Source organism: Pholis gunnellus (assembly GCF_910591455.1).
Source record: "Pholis gunnellus genome assembly, chromosome: 21".
NCBI classification, from domain to species: Eukaryota; Metazoa; Chordata; class Actinopteri; order Perciformes; family Pholidae; genus Pholis; species Pholis gunnellus.
The window spans coordinates 6,803,922-6,831,459 of record NC_136548.1 but is presented as its reverse complement, the minus strand read 5'-3'; the positions used below and the strand labels follow the sequence as shown (position 1 = coordinate 6,831,459).

Here is a 27,538-nt window from a genome sequence, read left to right as displayed (position 1 = left end):
AGATCTGTGGGAAGTTTGAATAATAAATCACCAAGCAGCTTAAACTGAATGACATTTCAGCTCGCAAAGGCCACTAGCAAGTGTGAGCACTCAGCAACGGCGCGTCTGGACTACGGCGGCTACAGAGATACCACGCAGAGGCGGCAGGAGCTGCGATTGGTCAGCTCGGGTTGCACTGTGTATATTAAAAAGCTGTATCGTGTGGATGCCAGCAGGACGCGGCCTCATTATCCGAGTAGGAAAACTCTTATGTTCGCTGGCCACACACCTCAAAAAAGGTCAGCAGGTGTTAGCGAGAGAATAAAAGATATGAGGTTCGATGGCTGATAAAACAAGTTGATCGGTGAAACGGTGTGTAGCGCGTGACATCCCAGCTTGTGTTTCTAAATAGTTTTGCAGTTATCTGTAATTTGGGAAAGCCATTTCGCACACTTTCGGATGAGTGCGGAATTTGCGCGAGCCCGCGCGATGCACCAGATGCCACGCGATGGCGCTTGTGGGACCGCTGCTGTGACGTTTGGTCGCACTAAAAAAAGAGGCCGAGCGGAGTTTAAACTCGCACCACCGGCATCTGCGGGTGCACATTATGTCCTCCGACATTAGGCGGATAATTGGCAGCTGCGCCGGTTGATGCCAGTGGCTTGTTTGTCCGTGGGAACGTCTCTGCGGCTCGTGCCGCAGTAGTTTCTTTACAGCCCTCAGAACTCAGCATGCATTGATCGCTCAGAGGAGTTGAATGTTAAGCAAAAAAAAAGAAAAAGCAATGTACTTGAAACAGCGTTTCATCACGACACAACAGCAGGACCCACAGAAAAATATGTTCATTCTCAATGACAACCTCTTCATTTTGAGGAGAGATGGTAGGAGTAATGCTCTCGTGGGGTTCTTGAAAACTACAACATTTTAGAAAGTTTTTTTTAAGTGCAGTGCTTGAGTTTTAATGCGCTCTATCCCTACCTGGCATGGCATGGACCAGGTCCCCACAAAGCACTATGAACCTGGGCCTGGGTCTGAGCCGGTTGACGGCCTCCACGGCCTGCTTGGTGAGCTCGATCTCCTCGTCCCACTCGTCCCCTCCGCCGTCGCAGTCGCCGTCCTTCCAGGCCTTCATCAGCCCCAGCTGGGGGTCGGCGGCCTGGATGAAGCAAAACGGTCCCGTCCACTCGCGCTCTGCATCTGAAGAAGAGAGACCAGAACGGATTTAGCAGTTGGGTAGGGTTACTGCTGAGACAAGAATGAAATAAAACTGAATTTAAAGCTGCATCAGGCAAAAACACGTTTGAGATCATCATAGTTTGATAGTAAATGTGTTTATTATCCATTTACACATCCTCAAGATGTAACTCAGTCTTTACTGATTTACATGCATGTACAGATTTTAATATTATTCTCATTTACAATGTGCGAATTAGAGCTGCAACGATTACTTGAGTAATTGATCAGTCGATCAGCAGAAAAATAATCGCCTATATTTTTTAAACTATTTTGATTAGCGAATAATCGTTAGTCATTTTTTGTGCAAAAATGGCAACAAAGAAATGCCATTCTCAGCCTCTCATATACGGATATTTCCCGTTTTTCTAAAGACATCAAATTAAACTGAATATTTTATGAATATTTTGTTTTGGAACGACAAAACAAGACATTCAAAGACATCACTTTGAACTTTGAGAAACTGGGATGAACATAATGTACGGCCTTTTGTTAAACATGCACATGCTCACTGCATGAGTAACCAATGCTAAATAATTAACAAACAGCTACATGTTAGAGCACGGACGCCAAAAGAACAAGGGTTTTACATAATCCTGATATTGCGTAACAGAAGGGCCCGACCAGCCAATCCCTCTCAAATATTCATTAAAAAGGCAAACCGTTCCAGGCTTCCCATGTATAGAACGGAAGCAGACCCTTCATCTGGCTGATGGTAATGACAACGTTCGACATGAAGGACACAAGAGAAAGGCCCCGGCCAAGTGATATGGAAATGAAGTCCCTTTGTTGCCCCGCAAATGCAAAGAGAGCAGGTGTAAACAGTTTCTGCTCCACTTGTTTGGTTTCCGGAAGGATGCAGGGGAAAAAAAGCAGTGTGCGCCGCCGTCGCTGTGGAGAGTCTGCATCTGCTCAAATCCCATCACTCACACTCAGCAGGGACGAGTAAGCTGCTCAGCATCCTCCGTGTTTAACATGCTCTCCACGCGTCTCTCTCTCTCTCTCTCTCCCAAATGAGTTCACCAAGTCTGTCCTCCGGAGAAACTTGAACAAAGATGGGCAGAGACAAGCGCGACAAAGAGCCCATTGCCTCCTGGGAATCAGGCGAGTAAAACAATGATCCCCCCTCCTCCTTAACAATGATCCCCTCTGTGGAATTGACATTTAGAAGAAGAAGAAAAAACACGAGGGGAAACACATTCTACTTTTATGATTATCATCATTATCTCTTCAACCAAATTACATTAGAGCGGCTGCAGTGCAACCGAGCCTGGCCTTGATCTTAACCGATACACAGTGAGGACTGAGGATGAATTTTGAATTTGAACAGCTGCCATTACCACTGAGGTATAGAATTAAGTTTCCTGCTTCATCTCAGAAGTCTATGACAGTCCATCAGCATTTACTTGCTTACGAGAATACAGACCAGATCGGCCTTTTAAGTATACATCAAAAACTCTCATCAGGCAGCTCAGCATAGAGTCGAAACTCTGCCCCAGCGCGCCTCGTGTGAAACTCAATTCCCAACCAGTAACTTTTCCAATCACACAAATACAATATGAAATGCGCATGTACACCCCCGTGCATGTCGGTCCCACTCCTGATCTATTAGCCATCTTGTTTGCGAGTATCCTGAACAACAACAGACACAATCTGCAAAGACATTTACGAGAGCTGCAAGTCCCACTCACACAAATCCTGCAAGCTTTTTGTTACCGATGCATACTTTTACAGCACGACGTCTCTCTCTGGAGTCAGACGTGTGAACTATTTCACAGACAAACGGAAAAAGAAACTTAAAAAACAACAACACCAACACCAGGAGTTGCAGCAGCCGAAAAGGCTCCCATGACAGGAGATAAGAGGCAGTGTGGCTGCGCTGGTTGAGCAAAACTTCAAACATAAATCGCACAGATTTCTCAGGTGGCAGATTGTGCACTCCAAACAAAATTAATCATCATCTGAGGTGAATGAATGATGAAAGCACACAGGGGGGGGGGGGGGGGGGCTTGCTTTAAATGTCTTCCCTCGAGTTCCTTTAAACTAACTGGTTTCCTCCTGTAGGTGCTAAAGAAATAAGCAGACAGGCAAGGTTGAAAGAACATGAATGAGCAGGTTAGTGCGATTGGTTTGACTGCAGGGATGAACCACTTTAGTAATGAAACACGTTGGATTAATTTAATCAACTCAAATGAGGTCGCGGCCACTTTGACAATGATAAGTTGTGCTACAACTCTTCCTAAAAAAAATAAAATGCAGAAATGTGGTTAAACGTTTGCTGCAAACTAAGAGTTCCTCATTGGAGACCCTCGGGATTCAAAGTGGACCGAAGTTTAAAATATTAACGTTAGCCTATACTCAAAGCAGATTACAACCAACTCTTACATGTGGCCATTAAAAGTAAGCTATAATACTTCTAAACAACAACACAAAACGGAGCGTTGTTCCCCTGCACTGATTTGATTCATTGCCGCTGCTAACAGTAACTAACGTTACTCATACGCTTTATTTTGTAAACACGAGCTAGCAAGCTAGCCTGGCTACGGTTGACAACCGTGTCCCCTGTTATCAACACGAAGCTACACAATAGCCGTCAAGTGGCTGCGTTAGCTCAGTCAAACTCTTCACCCGTAGCCAGCGACAACAACTTGTGTAACACCCCGAGTTAAAGAGAGAGCGTTAGCATTAGCATGTACGGTGGCTAACCCCGGCGGGGCTAAATAGGCTAATGACAGCTAGTCGCTACCTTCAGTCAGTCCGCTGAAAGTCCGATGCTTGGCTCTGAGAAAGATATCCTCACTCCCAGCCATGAGCTCCAAATGTTAGAGTTGTCTGAGCAAACTAGTTTGAGACTTGCGAGCCTGTCAGCGAGCCTCCGACACAGGTTTGGTTGAGTAAGTGTTGGGTCTCCCCAGCTGTCTTAACTGCTCGCTGCCTCTGGTGACTATCGGTGATCGACTACACATGCCTGCTGGCGAGTCTGTGTGACTTTCGCTGCAGCGGCCCCCAGCGTGGCTACAACGTGCGGGCTTTAATAAGATACAGTATAAAGAGCGCATGTACGTCTCCACTCTAACAATGTACCCTCACAATAGCAATCCAGGTACAGCCTTTAACGTGTACTGTCACTTAGTATGGCATACATAATTTTTCTTTTTAAATATGTTTACTGAATTATCCTAATCCTATTCAGGTGGTGGAGCATAAGCCTTTATAAATTAAACATCTCAAGTCCTCATCATTTTCGCATTTTTGTGTTAAAAAGTTCGGGAACCCCCGTGGTCGCCCCCGCAGCCACTCGTTACCACATAGAGAGGGACCTTGGACAGAGGAAGGAGCCTTTCAGCACCATGGACAGAGCTGGTTCCCCATTCAGCAGGATCCACCCATCCTTTTTTTTAATCTAATTGCTTTTCTGTATTTTCAGCATTTGAATGAGAGATAATTGTCGGGTTGCTTGCTTCCAGACAGTTCAAATAACCCTGGAGGTCCCTTAGAGGTTTGCTTTTTAACGGCTAAATGAACCAAGACCACTTTAGTTACAGGTTAATACAAATATGTTTTGCAGGAGAGACATGATGCCCTTCAGCTCAACTCTCTCTCTCTCTCTCTCTCTCTCTCTCTCTCTCTCTCTCTCTCTCTCTCTCTCTCTCTCGCTCTCTATCTATCTCTCTCTCTCTCTCAGGACTTGTTTGACAACAAACTGCACTTGAAGTAGCCTACTCGAGATATCCACTAAATGTAAAACTTCTATGCAAAGTGTGTTTTGCTTATACGTCTAAGGTCTATTGTGTTTGCTAAAAAGCATACATGTATGAAATACTATTAATGGGAGAGACGTTTTCCAATCGGACACCATTTGGGAATGAGGTTCTTCACTTTTTCATCTGAAAAAAAGAAATCCGTACTACGATCTTTGTTTTGAGGATTTACCACTACCAAACCCCTTACCCTTTTCCAGAAAGTCCCCAGGGATCTAGTGGAAATTACATGGGGCCACATCTTTGCTGAAGGGCTCTTTTCAAAATAAAAGCCCTGATTTAGAAAATATGTCAGCCACTGCCTATTGCAGCACATTACGCTACTTGTGAAAACAATGGCAACCTACTCTGAAAATGAATACATTGGGAAAAGGGGGGGAGGGGTGCTCCCACGCCTTTCCTCGAGGGCAAAACCGTATAGTGAAGTGCGTAATCCGGGGCTTTTATCATAATAATATTTAACAATAAAGTCTCTCTCCCTCTTTTTCGCTCTCTCTGTGTGTGTGTGTGTCTCTCCCTCTCCGCAGCCCTCGCAGTCTCACTCCCTCCCCATGTTCTCCTCCTCCTCTCCTTTTGCGCACCAGACTCTCCCACCCTCGCCTCTTCCATTCGCTCACTGCGCTCCCGTCCTCTGCGCGGCTTGTGTCTCTGCCTACTCCTGCGCGTAAGAGCGCACCCGATGGATATGCAAAGTGATGCACTCCTGAAAACGCCAGATCTGCGCCTGCAAATGCCTCTGTGAAAGACGGACACGCAGCAGATAACGCGCGTCGGAGCGCTTTTAGTTAGATTAAGCCAAGTTCATTCCACGGAGACTGTTTTTTATTCTGCGCTTCTTTCTTTTGGATGATATGTTAATAAAGATGTTCGTCGGCGCGGATGACGGTGCGTTGCTATTTGGATGTGTGTTTCTGGACTTTTCTGCATATCATGACCGCGCGCCCTTTCCCCTCTCTCCAAGTCTTTTCGTGTCTGCGTGAAGTTGACCGGCGGAGGAAGCACGATGAGAGGGAAATACTTTCTCCTCGGCTTCTTGTTGCTCAAACTTATGGCTCTCGTGTGCAAGGCTGACGGGGAGCCGGGGCTGCTCGGGGGATTCGTCATGATCGCCACCTCCAACGGCTCCAGGGAGGAGGAGAGCGTGTCCGAGGAGACCCCGCACACGGAGGACAGGTGTCGGGGTTACTTCGACGTGATGGGCCAGTGGGACCCGCCGTTCATCTGCAAGACGGGCAATTATCTGTACTGCTGCGGCACCTGTGGCTTCCGCTTCTGCTGCTCCTACAAGCACTCGCGGCTGGACCAGAGCACCTGTAAAAATTATGACACTCCGGTGTGGATGAAGACCGGACAGACGCCCTACAAAAAAATGAACAAGATAATCGACAGCACCAAAGACAAGACGAACTTAATTGTTTACATCATATGTGGAGTAGTGGCCATCATGGCTCTCGTGGGGATTTTCACCAAATTGGGGCTGGAGAAGGCGCACCGGCCTCAGAGAGAGAACATGTCCAGGTAAGTCTCTCGCGCGCGCCGTCTGTCTGCCTGCCTGCTTCTCTCAGTGCGCTTGTTTACAAAGAGACTTGCAGTAGTAGCCTACGCACGCAGAGATGCGGAGCGCGCAACGTCTCGTTCATTTCCTCATCTGCCCCCGGTGTACACATCAGAAGTGCATAATAAGGAATCAATGATCAAATAATGCATCAATGCATATAATGTCCCTCACACAGGCTGCGGGTTGGCATGGCAACCAGAGCATCTCATGTCATCTTCTGTTTTCAGATTCTTTATGTGTGTGTGTGTGTGTTCTCTCATCAGGCGGGGGCGGTTTTTCTCTCAAGGCGGCATCGCGTATGCTCTATTGTGTATGATTGTAGATAAGTGAAAACACTTTCCCACACCTTCACGGTGTCATTTAATAGGCAGGAGTGTATGTGCTGCAGAAACAGGACAATCTTTCCCATTCACCACGGGGAAATCACCATTTTTTCATTTATTTTTTTTGCAAATCACAGTTTCATGAAAAAAAAAAAGATTCTGTGCAGCAGTGCAGCCCAACTGAATAATGAAATTAGCCCTTGTTATGCACAGTTCCTCATGTCTGCGTCCCTCGTCCCTCACCGCCTCTCTGTCTCTCTCTCCTGTCTGACAGGGCCGTCGCCAGCGTGCTGCAGGGCGGGTGTCCAGGTGAGCAGTATCGCGGGGAGGAGGCCCTTGGGATGCATTCGCAGCACTATGTTTCCAGGGCCACAAACCTCCGTGAGTGTTTTTTTTTCTTGTTGGTGTTGTTGTCTGGACAGCTCTTTACTGCAAGGTTTTGTGAACTGTTTAGGGCGGCATATAGAGGTGTGGGTGGGGAGTGTGTGTGTGTATGTCTGTCAGCAAAAAAAAAGAAGAAGCTGTGTCCATGTTGGTGTCAGAGGCCCTCATGAAGGCATCTGGAGTGATGTAAGGACGGCAAGAGTCACTCATCCCAGCTGGGCTCAACTGTTTCAAAACCACACTCACGTCTCATACTGGTGGTGCGCACTCAAAAAAAAAATCCTCAAATATACAGTACACATCCCTGCAGGCGTGTTCCTATTTTGTTTCAAATGACAGCATTGGGGTTTTGTCTTATCTCGCACCGGCCTGATACCCATCCATTTCACAACGCGCAAGAGAGAGAATATCTGCCTGCCTTTTTCTGCAGCTTTTCAAATCCAACTGTTATTCACCGTTTTATTTTGGTTCATGCCCATGATATAATGAGAGAGAGAGAGAGAGAGAGAGAGAGAGAGAGAGACAGAAAAAGGCAAGTGGGAGTGTGTGTGTGAGAGTCGGAAGTAAGTGGTGGTGATGGATGTGTGTTTTGCGTGTAGGGGGATTGGGGGGGGGGGTTTGAAGGGTGGTGGTGGTGGTAGAATAGAGAGCGTATGAATGCCATCTATTTCCGTTGTGTCCCGTGGGCTGCTACAGTACCGAGCTTCTTTGTGTTTTAACACCGAAGATCAAAGATGAATCCACACAAAAACACACACACACACACACACAAATATGTGCAGACCCGAGTGTACAGTACATGTGCATCATAAACACATGGAATGAAGTCAGCACCACACAGCATTCAAATCTTCTAAAAGTTGCATCATATTCCTTGTGCCGAAAACAAAAAGCAGATCTCAGATGAATTTGTTCGAGATGAATAGCAACTGCGCCGTGAAGAGGACTGTCTTTCTGTGCAATTCCATCTGACTGCTGGAGAGATTTCAGTCGGAATTGTCATTTAACATGGTGTAGAGTTTTAAAGTCCTAGATTTAGGAAAAGTGAAAAGATGTGCCAGTCGGATGAGATCATTTTTGCAAGTTAACAATGCAAATAATGTGGCCTCAAGAATTTTGGTCACTTGGGTTGGGAGATTTCTTTCTCTAAATGCCATTTGAAAATGTTCTTTCTTTTATGCCAAATTGACCTCTTAAAGGTCCACGTCCTGATTCAGTTAAAGCACCACACCCTTTTCCTGCGCGAGCTACAGTATATGTTTGGAAACTTTTCACACAGTTGAGTTTAAAAAGCAAGTCCGCAAGAAATTCTGGGATTTCATGTCGAGTGCTATAAAGGACAGGAAGACAGGAAGTGTTCATGTAAGGAAGTGGTGGTGGTGGTAGAATGAGATAAATATGTAATCCTACAGCAGCTCCCCGGGCTAACAACGAGGTGACATAACCCTACTCAGCATGAAGCACTACGCCCACAGACACCATCAACATCATGATGAGAGCACATCTCATGGAAAAGGTTGCATTCATTAAAATGGTTTTGGTTTCAGAGGGGGGGGGGGGGGGGGGGCTCAGTCTCACAACAGTGGTGCCATGAAAAGAGATGAAAAACCCTTTCAGTAGGTGTTGGGGTCCACTGGAGTCTTTTTTTTCCCTTCCTCACCGGAGCGATGAGATAGCGTGGCGGCCTTTCAGCTGAGTGGTCGGCACCAACACTGCTGTGAAATAGTGATTATTATTTGCAACGTGGAACCTGCTCCCCTTGGCCCTTCTAATCCTCTGGGGTTGTGGGTAATCATGTGCAATGTTATTAACCTCCGTGATCTGGCGGGATCCTCTCTTACAGCCGCCTGATCGGTTTACGGGTGCCTCTGCCGGCCCCCGAGGAGGACCATTCATCACCGGGGGCAGGCTGAGGGGAGAGGAATTAGATATGGATTTGCTGGATATGACCGTGTTATTCTTGTTTTAAGTGATTAACGGAAGATAAATAGACTGAAAAGGGCAAGGCGATTTTTCCGTGAGAGAGCCTCAGACGAGGAAAGGAAGGGAAGGGAAGGAGAGGGAGGCAGATGTAAAGACGAGCGCTCGGGTTCACAGGGGCCCCCGTATGTGTGCACAAAGAGAGTTTGTCCAGATACAGGATTGTGCTGGAAAATAACATTTGCAGTACTAAATACATATCGATTACAGTTTAGGGCTAGATTGTCCTATTACTGACATCAATGAATCTGGTCAGGCAGGTCCCGGCTGCTTATGTAGGAGGGGGAAACAATTCCGATTAGCTGATAGCGACTGTCAGTCTCAGAGTGCTGTTCGTCTGTAAAGGAATCGCTGATGACCCCAGCCGCTTTCTCATTTATACGGTTTCCCCCTCAAGCACTTAAATCAGCACATTTGTCAACAGAGGTAGAGCAAAACAAGCAGACCCGAATTCCCAATGCGCCCTTTGCTGCGTCTCTAATCATTATCACACGTACACCACAAGTGAGATAACATCAATTAGTAACACAAAAGCCCGGGGCTTGTGTTCCTTAATGTTGTGGGCCCCTGTGCACATCCAGGACGGGGCCCTCCAATAACGACTGCACATTAAGAACGGACACTTTGGGTTGCTATACGCGAACCAATAGAACCAGCCAGCAGAACCATCAATCCCCCAGGTGGGGCCGGCTGGCAGCACTTTCATGTCTCCTCCAAAACCTGCGGAGACTTTGTTTGAATCTTTAAAAAGGCAGAAAAAAATCCTGCGCGTCTCTTCGCTTTCCAGCATCAAAGAGAGCCGAGGAGACAAAGGAGGGAGGGTTAAGGGAGGAAGAGGGGAGGACGGTGGAAGGAGAAGGGAAAACAGCGCAGTGTGAAGAGTCAAGAGATCTCAGAGGCAACGCCCCGACTGAGGGTTGCACTTTCTGAAACTCTGAAGGACGGGGGGGGGGGGGGGGGCTTTGACTCTGCCTCTGTCTGTAAAGCTGTGCTCCTGTTTGGATTGCTGCGCGGAGAGAAAAAAAAAAAGAGTCTGACAAACATCTTGAGTCGAGCGCTGAGTTCAGGGTGACTTTCGCTCCAGTTTAAGGCGCCAGAGAGTCTCTTAAGTGTAACTGACGAGCAGCACAAGCTGATCTCTTTGTTACTCCACTCACTGTATAATCTAACAAAGACGTTAGTGGGGAAATTTAATTGTAAAACAGTATTTATCCTTGTGAATTATTACACTGAACAATTTCTCCAGACCAATATTGTACTTCTTAGTCCTGTAATTGTCATTGTGGGTATCAGCACACAGATACACACACACACACACACACACAGTACTCTGTATTCACAACTCAAATCACCATTTGCAGGCTTAATTACCTCCCCAGCAGTTATAATCTTTGCCTAAACATTCTGAGATGGAAAGGATGAAATTTTAATAGGTAATTGCTTCCGAGATTGCACAGGCACGAGGAAAGGCCCCGTCTGCACAATACTCCTGCTCCGCCTTGCGACTGTGTGTACAAGTGTGTGTGTGTGTGTGTGTGTGTGTGTGTGAGCGAGGGTGTCTGCGTGCGCCCTGTGCAGGCCTGTCAAAAGGAGCTGTGCATATCCTTCGTTAAAAGTAGGTGACTGTGTGACCTTGTCATCCCAGCTGTCATCTGAGCCCTCAGTGTGTCACATCTGATTGCAGAGTGTCAGAGCGGAAAGAGGAGCTCCGGCGAGTGAACCCACACACAAGCCGTAGAAACAAGCGAAAGGAGGCCGCCCGAGAGAGCAAATGACAGGGCTGGAGGTAGTTATCTGGGAGGCGACAGCTACGTTTAATAGCTCAGCTTCTGTCCTCGCGTTCAAACGGGAAGGAAAAGCAGGTGAAGCCGAGGTTCCACACCCCCGTGTTTGTCCGCGACAGTTTCTGCTCTGCGTCTACTGCTAAGTAGCCATTCAGGAAAAGGTTATTCTTTGTCCCATTTTCTTACTGATATACTTCTGTTCACACCACCAAAAGTCGCTCAGACACTCGTACCAAATGTACTGGCCATTTTCATACAAGCACTTAAAAGGCATAGTGTCATTCACTTTCTTGTCCAGAGTTACCCGAGAAGATTGATACCACTCTCAATACTGTATGCTAAATGTAAAATGGTTAGCATAGCTTAGCATAAAGACTGGAACCATGCAGGGGCTTATGCCGCGTAAAATACAAAACGTTGTGGTTTAACGGGGCATTATGTGCTGAATTTTTTCTTAGCTGGATGCAACCCACACAAGGCACATGAACTCCTATAAAACTACAAAATTGTTTGTCATGTTTACAGTTCTAGTGAACTTTTCCTTAAAGTGCGTGTTATGAAAATGGCCAATGCATTTGTTGCTGGAGTCTTTGCGTGACTTTTGCATAGACGGACATAGACGTGATGTCTTGCTGCCACCTTGACAGTTGATACCTAAAAAATACCTATTTGGGCAACAAGATAGAGACTTCAGGCGGTGCAAGCAAGCAAACCACAACCGCCCGGAGACATCCGTCAATCCCGACAAACATGCCCCAGAAGACGTTTCGCTTATTATGTTGTCGATATGGACTATAGCGTTCAAAATTGCCACCAAATACATCAGGAAAGTGAAGTTAGCTCTTGAGAAACTGATGCCGCTGGCAAATGGCCATTAGAGACGTACATGCTAAACTAAAAGACAATAAAATGTCAATTCACATATTGTAACTTTAGCCCCACATAACATACTTGCCTGCACTCTTTGGCACAATTCACCACTTAGTTTGTCTGAATAGCTCGTCGCTCCTGACAAATCGTCTTGGTGTAGTTATTTCGTGCCACACAGCTGTTGTTCCTACGATAAAATTACACTAACGGTGCAAATCAGGCTACAGTGAGCAACAAGGGAAAAAAAGTCATTAAGTCACGGCCTCAGATCCTCAGAAGAGTCTCCTCTCAGGGGCCTCATTCTGGCACCCTCTCTCTGCCTAATTATTTTAATGTGAGGCCCCCTCAGCCGCCCAGGGACCCCATTAGATTCCTGTTTATTAGGGCTCTTGGGCCGCACAGCTGGCAGGCATCGACCAACGACAGACATCCACTCAGTTCAGGCCAGGGAGGTGTCAACGTAGCCTGGGGAGGGAGACTGGGCTGAGAAAAACAGAAAAACTCGGCGACCCCCTAGCTGCCATCACGCTCACCGCGACTAAGCATTCTTTGCGGGAGGTAATGTAAATTGGAACAAGCACTCACTTTGTGGACATTTAAAGAAATCAAAAGAGTATTTTTTTGACGGGCAGAGAGCGCCGGCCTAATGCGCGTCGCCCGTCCTATTCGGTCCTGTTTTGCATCAACCGGCGTGTAATTTGCCATCTTGTCATTGTGGTGCTGTAATAAAAGAAGCAATACGGACGGGGAATATCTTAACATATAATCAGCCAAACCCCCCCCCCCCCCCCCACACACCCTCCTCACAAATATGAATCACTTCATTTACTCCCAGGAAGTCACATCTTGCATTTGACAGGTAATTACGTCTTGGACTGTGTGCGTGTGTGTGTGTGCGTGCGTGTGTGTGCGTGCGCTCGAGTGTATGTTCACCACATGCCCGCGTATGCATATAACCTGTGCTGTGCTTCGGTGAAACCCTGAGTGGGATGAGCGGCGTTCCGTCCATCTATCTTCATCTGTTTCAGACTCATCTACATTTGGCTATCCGTAATGACGGAGCACTCGCGGGCAGTCATGGGATAAGCAGACAGACTTCCCATCTGTATGTTTGAACAGGTGGTTATCACCACTGGTTTCTAATTAACTGCTACACTGACTGTCCTTAATCGACTGTTAAAATGAATGAGTCAAGCCTTTCGCAAAAATGAAGATTATTTTCTGTACGAATATGAATTTACAAAAAAATAATATATATAATATTTTAAAAAGAAAAGTGATTATTGAGGAAGATAGGTCTGAACAGTATTTAAGTGGAGGGTTTTGTTTGTGTTTACATTTCAAGAGGCACTTGGCTCGTAGCATGCTTCCTTTGTCATTGCAGGAGTGGAGTTATTGAGGAAACGAGCTCCGTGTCTGTCAGACATACGTTGAAGCGAGCTGAGTCGAAGCATTGTAAATCTGTTTAGGCCCCCCTAACGTGTAGCTGTGTTACGCTGTGTGGAATCCGCTGTAATCTGCTGCTATTATAACACACTTTTCCTCCTGTAAAAGGAAAACAGAGCTCTAATCTTCTGTAGTGCTGACAGTAATAGTTTATACATTCCTGCCACTTCCCAACGGTGTTCTGATGGTATTCACAGTGGAAGCTCTCCTCTAATGGGGTTTGCTAGTGATTCCAATCCCAACTAGGGGTGCTTGCACCCCAGGGGGTACCTTTGCAGTTGCCGGGGAGTACGTGGGAAGATTGTGTCGTAGCTCAACAAATGAAAGTCATGATTTGAATTAAACTATATAAAGTATACTGTATATCCACATGCTAATGCTCATACAGCCTTCTGTAATACCTGAACATCAAGGGTTGCGGTTGAGAGTGCGTGAAAACTAGTTATCAAGCAAGTCGATTAGTAAGAAATGGATACACGGTTAGTTATCTAAAGGGGATGTTACCTAAAAGTAACAGATGGTGAAATAACAGCTAAAAGTAAAAGATAAACAGCTGTAATAGTTATCTAAAAGCAATGGATAAATGGTTGAAATGTTAAATAGTTCAAATAGATAGCCTGTATAACATTTTATATACAGTTTATGTTTGAAATGGTTTGCTACAAATTAGGGCTGCAACAAACAACTACTTTGATCAATTATTACTTTGATCAATTGATTTTCAATCAAACGAAAACTTTTTTTTCCAGTGTTTCATAAAAAAAGAAATCAAGTAGTTGTTGCAGACCTAGTTAAAATGAATGGGTGAATGGGTGAATGGTTTAAGCATCTAGCTTATGTCACTAGTGGAACCAAACCATCTAAATACTGAAAATTCCGTTTTCTGGAAAGACATTTTAAAAATGTTCCCTTTTGTTTAGTCAACAGTGTTAAACAGCATCCAGTTTAAAATCCGTTTGGGTTGATGAAGAGGTACTTGAGTTCATTCGACAGGGCTGATCCAGTTGGGGGAACACTGGAGTACAGTACATGTCATTACACCTCCAGTATTATAGGAGCGGAGCTATATGTCGGCCTGTCACTTCTCCACGTGTGTGCATTTTGAAAGTCTTGGCTTCGAAAGAGAACAGTCTGTTTCGGATGAATTGTCAAAAGCAACAGATGACTTCCCATGTCCCTAAGGTGCTGAGGCCTCTTTATCCTCCTTATGCACACACGTGCACACACACACACACACACACACACACACACACACACACACACGTATATGGACACCAAAAGGCACCCACACGTGTACAACCTCCATATACACACACACACTTATATTCTCCGGGCCTGTGTTTCACACGGCCCGGGGGTAGGCAGCAGATTTGCTTGGCAAGCTGAATGATGCCACCAGCGACGTTAAGTCACAGGCGGGGAAAGCTCATGCTGGGGCCATATTTGCGAACCCCACCACCCCGTCCCTATGCACCATCCATGCCACCCCCTCCCCACACACACACACACATCACCAACTCCACCTCTTTCTCTCTCTTTTGGCCTGCGGGCTTCAGCATGGCCTGGCTCGCTCACACCACCCTGCCCCGAGGAGGTAGGGACACATTGGCAGCCTTCCCGCCGCTCGCCTTCCCATCCTCGCACCTACATATGGACGCACGCAAACACTGGAACACACAAGCTCATGGACAGGCTTACAGCCCCCCCCCCCCCCCCCCCCCCCCCGCCCACACCGCCCCCCATCCTGCTGGGCACTGGCCCATGGATAGGGGACATGTGGCTGGGCAAAATGCGTCACGATGCTGGGCTCTCGCTCTGACAGATCTTGTGCCTGTCTGCCTGCCTGCAAATTACCAGCCTGGAACGACTCACGAGGAAAAAAAACAGAGAAGGAGTTTTGTTTTCCACCCTTCTGAGTGCAGCAGTCGCCCTGCTCTCAGCTCCCCCTCGGCTTCTGGCCGCTGGTGCCTTTTTCTCTTGGCGTTTCTTGCCCCTTATGGCAGTGGTTGGTTACAGAGTGTGTTCTTCTTTCAACTCCTGGTGCTGTTTTTGTTGCAGACTCTAGTAGATGACATTCTCACCATTTTCTCCCAGAGAGAAGCAGAGCTGTGTTTCTCTCTGCCGCCATTTACAGTATAAGTACGCAACAGGTTTAGAAGGCACCGATAAACGTGTTCAGATTGTTACACGGCATATATTTTGTGCTGTGACATTGAACAACAAATCTCCTTCCTTAGAGGATTTAAACCAAGAGATCAACTGTTTTTTTTGTTTTTGTTTCAGGAGCTTTTCCTTCAGGAAAGGTCATGCTGTTTTTATTTATTTTGCCCACATATAACCTGACACTGACAGTGGAAGCTTCACTTCACACAGCTAGAACCACCTCCGTGTACAAGGAGGAAGTCAAGGAGAACACACTCATTGAATACATCATCAGTGTGACTTTCAATTCTGGCTTCGAAGGACTGATCCACCAAAAGCCTGTACAGGTTTTGAGTGTGGAAGGTGGCTTTGAAAGCTAGTAGCATGCTCCTTTGGAAGGCAGGAAGATAGCTGTAGTCATCTTGCAATTGGAAAATGGTGACCCCGTAGCATTTAAGGAATAGCCTGACATGTTACAAAATACGCTCGTTTGCTTTCTTGCTGACAGTTTAATGACTGTCGGATGTTAAATATGACACCACAATAAGGGGGTGGTTGGCTGAGACCGGAAATAAAGAGGAAACAGCTAGTGGTCGCCTGGCAACCTCAAGGCGCAGACAAGAAAGTCAACAATTCTCGGCAAAGAGCTCCGAAATGGTTCTTCCTGAAGGGCTGAGGTTCTACCCAGAATCCTTTCCTTCTGGAAAATAAAACATCATAACCATCATAATATCATATAACACAATCATATGCACCTGGCCATTTTGTTGCAATTGTCGCTCCTAATAGCATCCAGTAAAGCAGCTTATATGATCCCCATGGCCACAGGCTCACATAACAAATGTAGGGTGTTTAAGGTTTTATGGGTAACCTCAGAAATGATGACCCCCTGGGTGGGTTCTAGATGAAACCCTTGAAATATAAAATGGTTCTCAGTAGAACCCCGTAGAAAGGTTCTTCTTAGCACCCTTAGAAGGTGGAAAGATTCTGGATAGAACCTCCAGAGGGGGTCCTGGGTGGATCCATTACAGTACAGAAAGGTTCTCTGTAGAACCTCTCATAGGAGGTAATCGGTGGAACCTTTTACAGATGGCTCAAAGGATAACCCGTTATGTTGGGTTCTAGGTAGGAGCCTCTGAAAGGGTTCCAGGTGAGAACCAAAAAGGGTTCTGCTATGAGGACAATCTGGAGAGCCCCCTATAGTTCTAGTAAGCACCTTTATTTCTAAGATCGTAAAGACATGAGAGTGTTATCTATCTGCTCATCTAACTCTCGGCAAGAAAGCAAATAATGATATTTCCCAGAAGTTACTCCGATCATTGAAACATCCAAATAAACTTCTCAAACTCCTGCAGTGTAATCTACCTGTCCTCTTTATGGTTAGTATGTTCCACATACATAAAAAAAAAAAAGTCAAAACCTTTTCCTGCCAAAAGCCCACTCTTTGTGGTTTGGTGAACCTGTTGACTCAATATGGGACTTTGAAATGCATTCCTGCCCTTTCAATGGCCACTGTGTTCAGCGTCATGCATATATACAAATGCTCCCTTTCAGTATCTCCCCATCAGATCACAGGAAGCACCGTGTCTGTGCACAAAGCAACTTAATGAGCTTCGAAATCCCAAAGGGCTTTACCTTATTGGAAAATCAAAGAGGACATTAATATGGGTTGGATGCCCAGTAATATATAATACACAGTACTCTGCCTGTGATTATGCAGCGTTTTCTTTTTTTGCAGCTCTATTATTGTGTGTAGAGCACCTGCATGCAGATTCAATACTTCCGTTAAGTGTCTAGCCTATAATCATACAAATCTGCGCGACTTTGCACGTACGATAAACATCTCCAATCACACAAGAAAGGTACTTTTTCCACTTTAGAGAGACGGCAATTGCGGGGATTGCTGCAGCGAGTAGAAGAATAGTAAATCTAGAGGAGCAGAAGAGACAGGCATCCAGTGGGAGAAGTACCTTTAGATGTCACTGTCAACCTCATCAGCAGGCAGCGATTGAATCAGCCCCCCTCAGGAATCCTGGGAAATGGAAGCGGAGGGGATCTGAAAGCGTCCCCCCCCCCCCCCGTCCCGTCCCCTCCAATTCTGATACACGGAGCCTGCCGGAGAGTAGTCGTACATGCCAAGTCTGAAAGATAGGGACTGAGTAGAGAAATAAAGTAAGGGAACAGGAAAAAAAAAACGAGACGGGTAGAGTGCAAGATGAGAGGAGAGAGATTGTGGAAAAAGAAAAGCGGACGGCAGGCTGAGAGTGTTTGGGCGAAAGATTGAGTCAGGAGATCTATGCTGAGACCATCCATCCTTCAGGCCTCTCCTGATATAGCGAGTTAAGATAAGTCGGGGGGACACAGAGCAGATAGGATTCGGACGGAGCGCCCCGTTGCGTTTCGCCTTCAAGCTCACAATGGCAGCATTCCACTGTTGGGGGGCTTCAGTGCTTTGGTATTAATTAATTCCAGAATTGGTCAAAAGCTCCTCTGTGTACAAAGTCCCCATTTTCTGTGGCATCGGCGGGTCTATTACATGTGAAGTGTGAACAAACAGTATTGATGTGAATGCGGCGGGTCTATCAGTCTTGCATAGTTTACGGGTAGAAGATGGGAGACATTGATTTGTTTTTGTTTTTGCTGGGAGACAATGAGAGGATTTGAACAATGGGGTTTGGGAGCGGATACAGAACACTGTATGTTCGCACGAATGTGTGTGAATTGTGTGTATGTAGAGGTAATTGGTACAAACATGCTCGTAAGAAATTGGAAAATGGTAAATGGACTTGCACTCGTATAGCAGCCTTCAGAGCCCAATGCCTCAGTCTTTGGAAGCAATTTGGGGTTGAATATCTTGCAAGGACAGTTTTCTCTCATATATCAAATTTGTGCTTCTAATGGCTTGTTTATAGGGTATTTTTGCTCTATTACTGCTGAGGTCCTGTTTGCATAGCTTTGGCTATTTATTCTTTATGGTAATAATAACATGATATTAACCAAGATAAATGACCTGGGAATATGGCAACAGAATCACAGATCAGGATACAAACAAACTCCCTGGTTGACTTCACTTATTTTGAAAGAAAAAAACAAAGGTGGCCCAGATCCACACAACCTTCTCAGCACGTTTTAACTAATGTAGTTTGTTAGTGACAAAAATAGTCAGTAGGCATACTTAAAAAGGGTTCTTGTTAACATACACTTCTTTCCAAGAATGCAAAAAGGAAATTGAAGAGCTGCTCGAGGCTGTTAAAAATAAGAACAACAGAATTACAGATGGGGATGAAACAGCCTCAGGAACACCTCAGAAAACAAATAACAATTACATTGTTCGAGAAACATTTTAGCTGTCTTCTTGTGAAGTTTAATCTGCAGTGGCATTCTAAAGACAAAGTTTGATTGGCGTTTCTACAATGCAACTATTGTGTCAAGTCGAGTGATGTCCAATCTTCAAAAACAGTATACTATTAAGATAACTACCATCGAAGTATACTGTGTACAGTTAGTATATTGTATTTTTTGGTTGTTCCATCCAAATAAAATGGTTAAAATGAGCTAGCAAGTGGTGGCTTATAACATGTCTGCTCTCAAAACTCTCAAATCCTATAATTTTTTTACCTGAGTTTAAACATAAATTCAAATTTTCTGGTCTACAAATCCGGTTTCTGCCCATTCCGTTATGTATGTTCATGTGCATGCTTGCATTCAAGATTGTTTTTAATGAATATGCGTGTGCTTTTGTACAGTAGGTTGGCCTAAATGAGGCATTCTGCGTGCGTGGCCATGAGTGTAAACATTTCACTTGGCTGCTCCTCACGTTGTTTCAGCATCCTATTGAACTCCATCTTCCATCTACCCGAGTCATTAAATCCAGCCGTATATGTTTGTATTGAATTTAATCTGAAACCTGAATACGTCCCAACCGTCAGCCACTTCCTCTTCGCCCATCCCATAATTCTTTCTCATTGTCTCCGCCTCTTTTATTGTGTACATTGTTCCACAAGGCTCTGCTCCGAGATGAACACTTAGAAGCTATAAATGATGTATAATTCATTCCACGCACGCAGCCATGCCTGCACAACAGATTGGATTAATGTATGACTGCCTCCCCTGACCCACAACATCTATCTCCAGGTTCCTTGCTAAATTATAATTCATTCCACACGGTTATTTTGCGGATGTGAAAACAAGCTACTTTACTCTTCAGTTTACTTCAGTCGAGCTGGAGCCTCCGTGCAGCCCCGTGTAGGAATTCAGTTGAATAGCTTGATTAGCTACAAACAGCATTTAGCATTTTACAACATCAATATATCTTTGTTAAATGAAATGTCCTACCTTCATATAACTATTGTAAAACACTGACCCCCCCCCACCCCCTCAAATAGCAATTGTCAAGGGGTCAAGGTTTAGATTTCTCCTGTTGGCAGTGTGCAATGCATTGCAACAGACTTTTGTTTAAGCTCTTACCTGATCTTCCAGGTTCTGTTCTGGAAAACCACATTACAAATCTCATTGACATTTGTCGCTAATAACTAAAAATACAGCCTTGGATCAGAGACTCTCTCAACAGTATGTCGCATGTCACCTGTCTCGACAAGGACGGTATTTGTTTTTTTTTAAACAATCCGCTGTTGTTGTTTCTCTAACATTCACATTTATAGCAGCAGCCTGGAACCAAAAATGACCAAAGATAGCGCCACGTTCGCCGGACACATTGATTGGTCCTCATCCTAAAAAGTCAGCCGGAATGTAACATTTTCAAACCGCTTACGGAGCTAAATGTTAGCTCAATTAGCTATAGCTCGCAACTGCGGATGAAACCTGCCAGCGACAGCTGTCGCCTGAAAAATAGATGGTTGAAGAGACCAGCAATGAGACGCTGTTTTTGTCGAAATCAAGGACCCACTGTTTTAATTACGAGTGGCACGTGTCATGTCGTTGATACCGTTTTCTCAAATTACTATCATACTTCATGACTCTTTGACTTTCCCTCCTTCTGCAATTTAGCAATACTATAAAAGCTCATTTTAAACAAATCTCCCAGTGCCATCAATCACCACAGCACAATCCACAATGGCTCCGCCGAAGTGATCATCTGTTTGTTGATGACGTGTTTGCGCTGATGGTAACTGTGCTTTTTCCCAGCAATAGCACAGTTTGCAGCTTTCATACGTGCCAGTGTTTGCGAAGAAGATTATCCTCATTATCTTCAGAGACGCATGTTTACAGTGCACATCTGCAACCTGCCGGACGTGCGGCACTAACAGTTCCGAGAAGAAAATCAAACACATGCTGAAGTATGCCCTCGCTGGCTCCCACACTACAGCTGCAGCAACCCCGGAGTGAAGGTTTTCATATCAAGTGGTTGACTTCTGATTAAATTTGCAACACGTCTTCACGTTTCATAGAATGCTATTGGTTTGAATATCAAAATGCAGTCAAAAAGCTGCAGCACAAGCCCTGCTTTGCCAACTGCCACTTTGGCCAGAACCACCGTAACCATCCCCAGCATTAGCTCGGCCCTGAATTATTTATTGTGTTCTGATTGCCGACTGACATCTCAGGTTTCTCCATCGCCAAGTCCACACACCTACACTGTCTGCCAATCTGTGGTTGATGGTACTCCAAGACCGCTTACTCCTCGAGCGCGGCCAGCGCTGCAGCATTTGTTTATAGAGGTGCTTATTTATTTTCCGGGATGATTTGCTAACAGCAGGCACAGGGCACACAGGTTGTCGGAGGTAATGAGCATGGAAGAGGGAAAGGAAGGAGGAAGCACGAGAGGAGAGGGAGAAACGGAGAGGGATGCTAGCTAAACAGTGTTTTTATGGAGGATAATTTTCCTCCCCAGAAGGCAGTGATTGGCATTAATTACCCAACAGGTGCTAACAGCGATGAATCTCATAATTAACCAGTTTAGATTTTGTTCATTTGGGAAGACATGAGTATGAGGCGGCGGGTGCAGAAGTGTGTGTGAGCATGTGTTTGGTGTGTGTGTGTGTGCATGCAAAGGAGAAAACAGAAGAGAGAGAAAAACATAATGTCACAGAGGCACCATGTACGTACAGTAATTATGTCTACAAATGTGTGTGTTTCTGTGATGGATCCAAGGGAATTTGTTTGAACTTATTCTCCAGACTAAGGTCTTTTATTTTATTTTGTCACAATGACCTCTCTTGTGGTCTGAACAACAAGTGTTCAGCTATCGGAGCTCAGAGTTTATACTAGACGAAGATATGTGTATCATTTATGCAATACTTCTCAGCCTGCAAAAAGAAGAAGTGGAAGCCTAATGTGAAAACAAGAGCATTGCATCTCGTTTGGCCTTTCGAGGGTGACATCATGTGAACTCATCATTGGATCATTTGGTCATGGGGTGCATGTAATACAATGGTTATACCATTTAGAAATGGACGTTTCCACAAAGATGCTGGAATTGATAGATACCTGCCTGTGCATGCTGCTGAAGCTACAGCGGGAGATCTCTCCTGGAGCCCCCTCTGTGACCCGACGAGTGTTGTTCCACGGTGGGTTATCATGCCGAAGGGATCCGCCCAAGTGTGTCTAAACTGGGGCAAAGAAGACGAAACCTGGTTAGCGACAATAATCAGATACGCCGTCCTTTTCAAACCCGTAGTGTTGACACCAAAGAACAGGACGGCATGACACGCTTCTCGTTCTCTTGCACACAACATCGGCAAGCAGCGTTGTTTACACTGATCTGAGATGACCGCGAGTTTGGATCTGATTCTCCTGGTTTTGGCTCGTCCTGTTTTACAGGATTCTTGACGTTCTCCTTTCACCCCTTTGACTCACACACAAGCTGATCTGTGATCTGTAGTTCTTTGCTCAAACCATTCTCTGCAGGCCAATCAACAACAATCATGCCTTACTTAAAACTATTCCACCGACGTATTTAAATGCCATGGCTAATGCTAACTGATGCAAAAAATGCTGGTCATGTGATATATACGACTTGTTAGAATGTACTATCTGTGTCAAAGCAGAGAAGTCTCCTCATAAAATGGCACCTCTCTGCATGTAGCTGGTAGTATAGTTCGTCCCCTCCAGGCTTCTCGCTCTGGGCTCTGGGTTAGTTGTTAGTGGGCTACTGGCAGTGCAAGCAGTGCCCCAGCGGGGTAGGGTGTGGGGGTCGTCCATATGGGGATTTCCTTATGTTATGACCCACTTCTTACCCCCCCCCCCATGCTGTCGCAAGGAAGCCATATCTCGCCTGCCTCGCCATTCTGCAGAATTCTTAAGCAGAAGAGCTGGGGGGGGTTCCCGCTCGCACTGCTTCCCTCGCACTCACAGTTGCCAAGACATGAAGCGGTGCAGGAGAAGAGCCGACAGTTACACTGGCACTCTGCGGGACCGTTGGGACAGAGTCTCGTCCCACAACGGAGGGGAAAAACAATTCATCACTCTTCGCTGAATTTGTATTGCGAGGAGGTGCCTCCTCGTCACTTTTGGTTTGCAAGCAAACAACAGTGAAGAACCCAGAAGTATGTTTTATAAGCTGCCGAATCAAAAGACTGAAGATACAGGCGATAAGATGTGGAAGAATGGGGAAACTGTGGGATTCAGACATTCAGTATGCCTGCAGCAAGCATTTTGTCCAAATGCCAGTTTTATGCAACTTATGTTATAGTGGAATGACATGCTGAAAAGCTATCTACAGGCATTTTGTTAGCGTTTCAGCCCTTGGTTGCATATTGTGGCATCCGGTTGTTTTCCCCTCCTGGTGGGCCTGGTTTTCAGAGTGCGTTGTGCAACAGACGTCACATGAATGCTGCCACATACCAACAAGGGCACATGGACAAAAACCAAACCAATGCATTCAGAGGGAAAGCAGCTCCAAACGATGGACAACAGATGGACAATGGGGGCAAACGCCCATGTGAGAATATGCACGTGCATCAATATATGCTACCGTTTCTGTTGTCCTTTGTGCAATTCTATTAGCCACTGTCACGGACACACAAGGCGCATCTAGACACACAAAACAGAATGGAACACACTGCACACTTTGCACCCTGCCAGTGCTTGTGTTCTCCTGATTACAAATGGAGCGAGGCAGACGGTCTTTCTTTAGTAACCTACTTTTTTCCCTCTACCCTCTTCTTTTTTTTTCTCCTCTTCTTCCCCCCACTGGCATCCCTAACACTTCAAGGGAGTATGGATGTCTCGCTTGAGTCGATTCCTGCAGCGCGTGCCATCAATAAGCGCCACGTTTAGTTTATATTGCTAATAATAGAACGTCACCGAGGCATCGTTTGTGGATGAATAGACAGGTCCTGCGGTAGAGTGTGGGATTCACTCGCGAGGCTAATCTGTCGCTCTGAGTGCGGAGATCCCTCGGGGCCTCTCTGAGGTTCCTGCAAGATTATTCCTCTCCCCTCAAATTTCTCCATCTTTCATGAGCTGGAGGAAAGCAGGGGGGGTATCGGATGCCCCCCCCCCCCCCCTCCCCCTGTCTATGTGTTTGAATGCACAATGCAGTGAAAGTGCCCTGACCTGCTTCCCTCTGCAGAGAGACAGATAAATACTCAGGATCCTTCTGACAACAGATGGACTGAGGAGGCAGGGGATTGAGTGAGAAGGGGAGGCACAGAGAGAAAGAGAAGACGGATAAACAGGTACACAAATAACACACGGATAAGAGCGCGCTGCTTACCATGTGCTGGTATCAGACAGGCATATGGCAGCAACGCAAAGGCAGAGAGGGAGAGGAGAGATTAGACCGAACACCAAGCCTCTCAATCTGGCCCCTCGGTAGTCTTTGTCCCCATTAGTAAACCTTCTTCTGAACAGAAACAGTCCTGCGGTTTGTTTTGTTGTGTTCGCCGCCAGCTCTGTTTGGCTGTTTTAGCCCCGTTAGCTATTAGCTCGTTTAGCTAAACACGTCATGAGACTCCAATCGTCAGGAAAAGCGAGATAAGAAAACACACTCCGTTGTAGTCAGGGCCTGGTTCAGTTTGTCATTAAGCGATACATAGACGGCTGGTTAAGAGGAGTGAGGAGTCAGCAGTCAAAAAGTGTGACTCACAACAACCACAAGACGGCCTTGAGCATACACATCCTAAGTGAGTTGGTTCATAAGGTCAGCAGTATGCAAGATTAGCCATGGACAGACAGATGCAAATGCATGCTTGCACACACACACACACACACACACACACACACTCATAATCTCCTGGCAGAGATAATGGAGCACCTCATCGCATTCAATTAAAGCAAATGATACTTTCACAGCTCAGGCAGGAGTATGCACACACAAACACATTTCAGAGAACAAAGAGAGAGGAAAGGATTGTGTTTAGAATGTTGTTCTTGAGGAAACTTGAAGTCATGAGTCTGCATAGCGAAAACAAATTACGTCCGTAGATGATGATAAAGCATCATGTAAGGGACCTGTTGTGCTCCGAGCTAATTAACGTATGAAACAAGTGGGTTATTTGTACTGCGGATCTATAGACATACACTTAGAAATCCCTTTCTTTGTTCTTTAAACAAAAAAAGGCAGTTAATTGCAGTCTAGAATTGATTAGATTGTTCTGATGCTGTGCGAACTGCTTCGGCGGTTACTGCTTGCGTTTAACTCCTGGATTTGACTGAATGCGACAATTATTGTCATACATTTGTCCTCCCGCTGCCGGCTGGCTGGCTGGCTGGCTGGCTGGCTGCTGAGGGATGAGCATGGGAAATCTGCCTACTGCCCTGTCTTGTCTTAGCAGGCCAAGAAAAGCCCCTCACAGCTGTGCTCCAACACTTAAACCTGCCAGGGATTCGGCCCAAGGGCCAGGTGTAGCAGACTAAAGCTTTTAAACATAAAGCTTTTCTTCAGCGGAGCCAGAGAAGCAGACTGTGGGTCACAGACTGCAGGGGAATGAATTCTGAGGCTACGTATAATTAAATGATATCAGCTATCAGAATCCTGCCTTCAGCACGTCTGCTTTGGTGCAATAGAGGCTGCTGGATTATATCAGTTTGACCTCTATTTAAAACCAGACACTGACATTACCTATTGCAGGTGTAAAGTAAATAAAGATTAAACATCAGCATGGCCTGATGCCCACAGTGACTCTGTGGCAAACACTTACACATTTTGTTCAGCAAAACAATCTTCACAAACAAACAGCAGTTTTTTGATTTTTGAAGCGTAAATGTGTAAATTGCCAGAAGGTAAAATGTTAAAAAACATCGACCATGAAGGAATTACACCACGGGCGAATGACTTCACGCCACGTACAGGCGGAGAAGTGTTCGCCGTGATGAAGTTCCGTCTCATTTAGCCACTTGTTATAGCGACGGCCTTTTTAGAGACACGTAAAAGCTTTAAGATTAACGAGTGGGATGTTTACCAACGTTAAAATATTTCAACCTTGTGTCAGCCACAGACCTTATTTCGGGCATCTCGCAAAGAAAATTAAAAATGTAATAAAAACATTAATTTCGAGACAAGGAAAAGCTGACTCATTTCTTGGTTTTATTACTCATTCTGCAGCACTCTATTGGACAAAGTGACATTTTGACCTGACGATGTCACTGGATGAAAAGAACCTCATTAGTAGCAAGGTACCAAATTTCATTACAAGCCATTCAAAAGTTGGGAAAAGTCCAGGGGACCGCCATAGTCATAAGGTTTATCATCTGGGAACCATGACTGATTGATGAGATACTTTAGTGCGGACCAAGTGACCGCTCAAATTCAAGTACATTTATTTTATGCACAATACTATTTAATGGCCTTTTCACAAAAACTAATTATAGCAACCTCTTAATATGCCCTCAGTTTAAATCCCATACGTTCTGCTTTACTTTTGTCATCATACATACCATAACTACCTGACAGGCTCTCAGAAGCAACCATCGGTAAAGCAGTGTCCTGTCTGTCTCTCTCCGGTGGTATCTGGGTCGGCCCTGCTGACATGTTGTCAGAGGTGTCAGCCCCCCCCCCCCCGTGGAGACGCACATCATTATCATCGCAATCTCTCACTGCCTCCCTCCCTCTGTACGTCTGTCTCGCTTTGTCTGCAGCAGCATGTTGCCCTCAGTTGATGGAACGGCAGCCCCGCTGCTGACTCATAACACTGAGTGATGAGGGGAAACGGCATAGCCCAGTAAGTCAAGGTGGCACTGCAGTGGTAGCATCCTGCCAATCAGCCAGCTCAGAAACACTCAAACAAGCTCTTGAAAAACAGACAAAGTTAGACAAACATAAAGGACATAATCAGCCCATAACTTAAAAATTGAACATTTCTCTGCGAGAGAGGCAGAAGATCACTGAGGAAAAACAAGAGGCCCAGATGTTATTGCGGATGCTCTGTTGCTTTGAGTGGTGCTTCATTATTATGATGAATAAGGGCTCCTCTTTGTCAATCATGTGCTTTAGTGGAGCAGGTATTTATTTCTCAGTTTCCACTGTCGGCCTGTCTCACTCTCTGTGGCCTGGTGACTGATGAGCCCCGTCATGGGGAGAAGCACCCGGTCTGTAGCCGCCGGAGATGACTACCCGAGGCACTTACGAGATAAAAAACATGCGACACAAATCTGACTTGGGATATATTGAAAAGTACCAAAACAAGGAAATCCTTTGACACCTTATTGGGGTCTGGTGGAGAACCACATGGGCGAAATGAAAATAATGCGGCGAGGGGAGATTAAATGTCCCGCCACTCTTGGCAGGGATAAACTAGTCCAACGTTTTCTCAGTGCATCTGCCGAAAACCAAGTGCCGATCAGGTATCAGAGCTGTCTTCTTCCCCGACTTCAAAATCTGCATACCTCACTTCACGGAACTCATCGGGATCATCTTTATGTAAATGAACACGTGGGATTGCTGCGGCATCAAACATACTTAACGGTCCACCTTGACAAAATAAATGTAACGGATAGTGACCACACATTGTTTTATAATGAGATGGACAAAGATACTGTATTCAGTGTGGATCGGTCACATCAGGGCCGATACCCGACCCTCTCAGTAAAGTCCAGCGAAATCAAATCGGTGCATCGCTAATAGTTTGTGGTGTCCAATGTCACACAAACTGTAAATTAGATGATTACTAGCGACAA

General features: G+C 45.6%; 2 protein-coding genes across 2 annotated transcripts in view; one reads left to right on the top strand and one right to left on the bottom strand.

Moving 5' to 3' along the window:
* The window catches only part of cpped1 (calcineurin-like phosphoesterase domain containing 1), a 28,220-nt gene extending 24,157 nt beyond the window's left edge, over positions 1-4,063 (bottom strand). The window contains exons 1-2 of the mRNA XM_079183334.1: positions 3,959-4,063; positions 958-1,176 (exon numbers count right to left, since the gene is read on the bottom strand). Coding sequence (XP_079039460.1) covers positions 958-1,176; positions 3,959-4,022 — 283 coding nt within the window. The 5' untranslated portion in view covers positions 4,023-4,063. The remainder of the gene's footprint in view (positions 1-957; positions 1,177-3,958) is intronic.
* A 1,913-nt stretch (positions 4,064-5,976) lies between these two features.
* Positions 5,977-27,538, top strand: part of shisa9a (shisa family member 9a) — a gene marked incomplete at both ends in the record, with an annotated part of 41,712 nt that continues 20,150 nt past the window's right edge. The window contains 2 exon segments of the mRNA XM_079183130.1: positions 5,977-6,491; positions 7,129-7,235. Coding sequence (XP_079039256.1) covers positions 5,977-6,491; positions 7,129-7,235 — 622 coding nt within the window.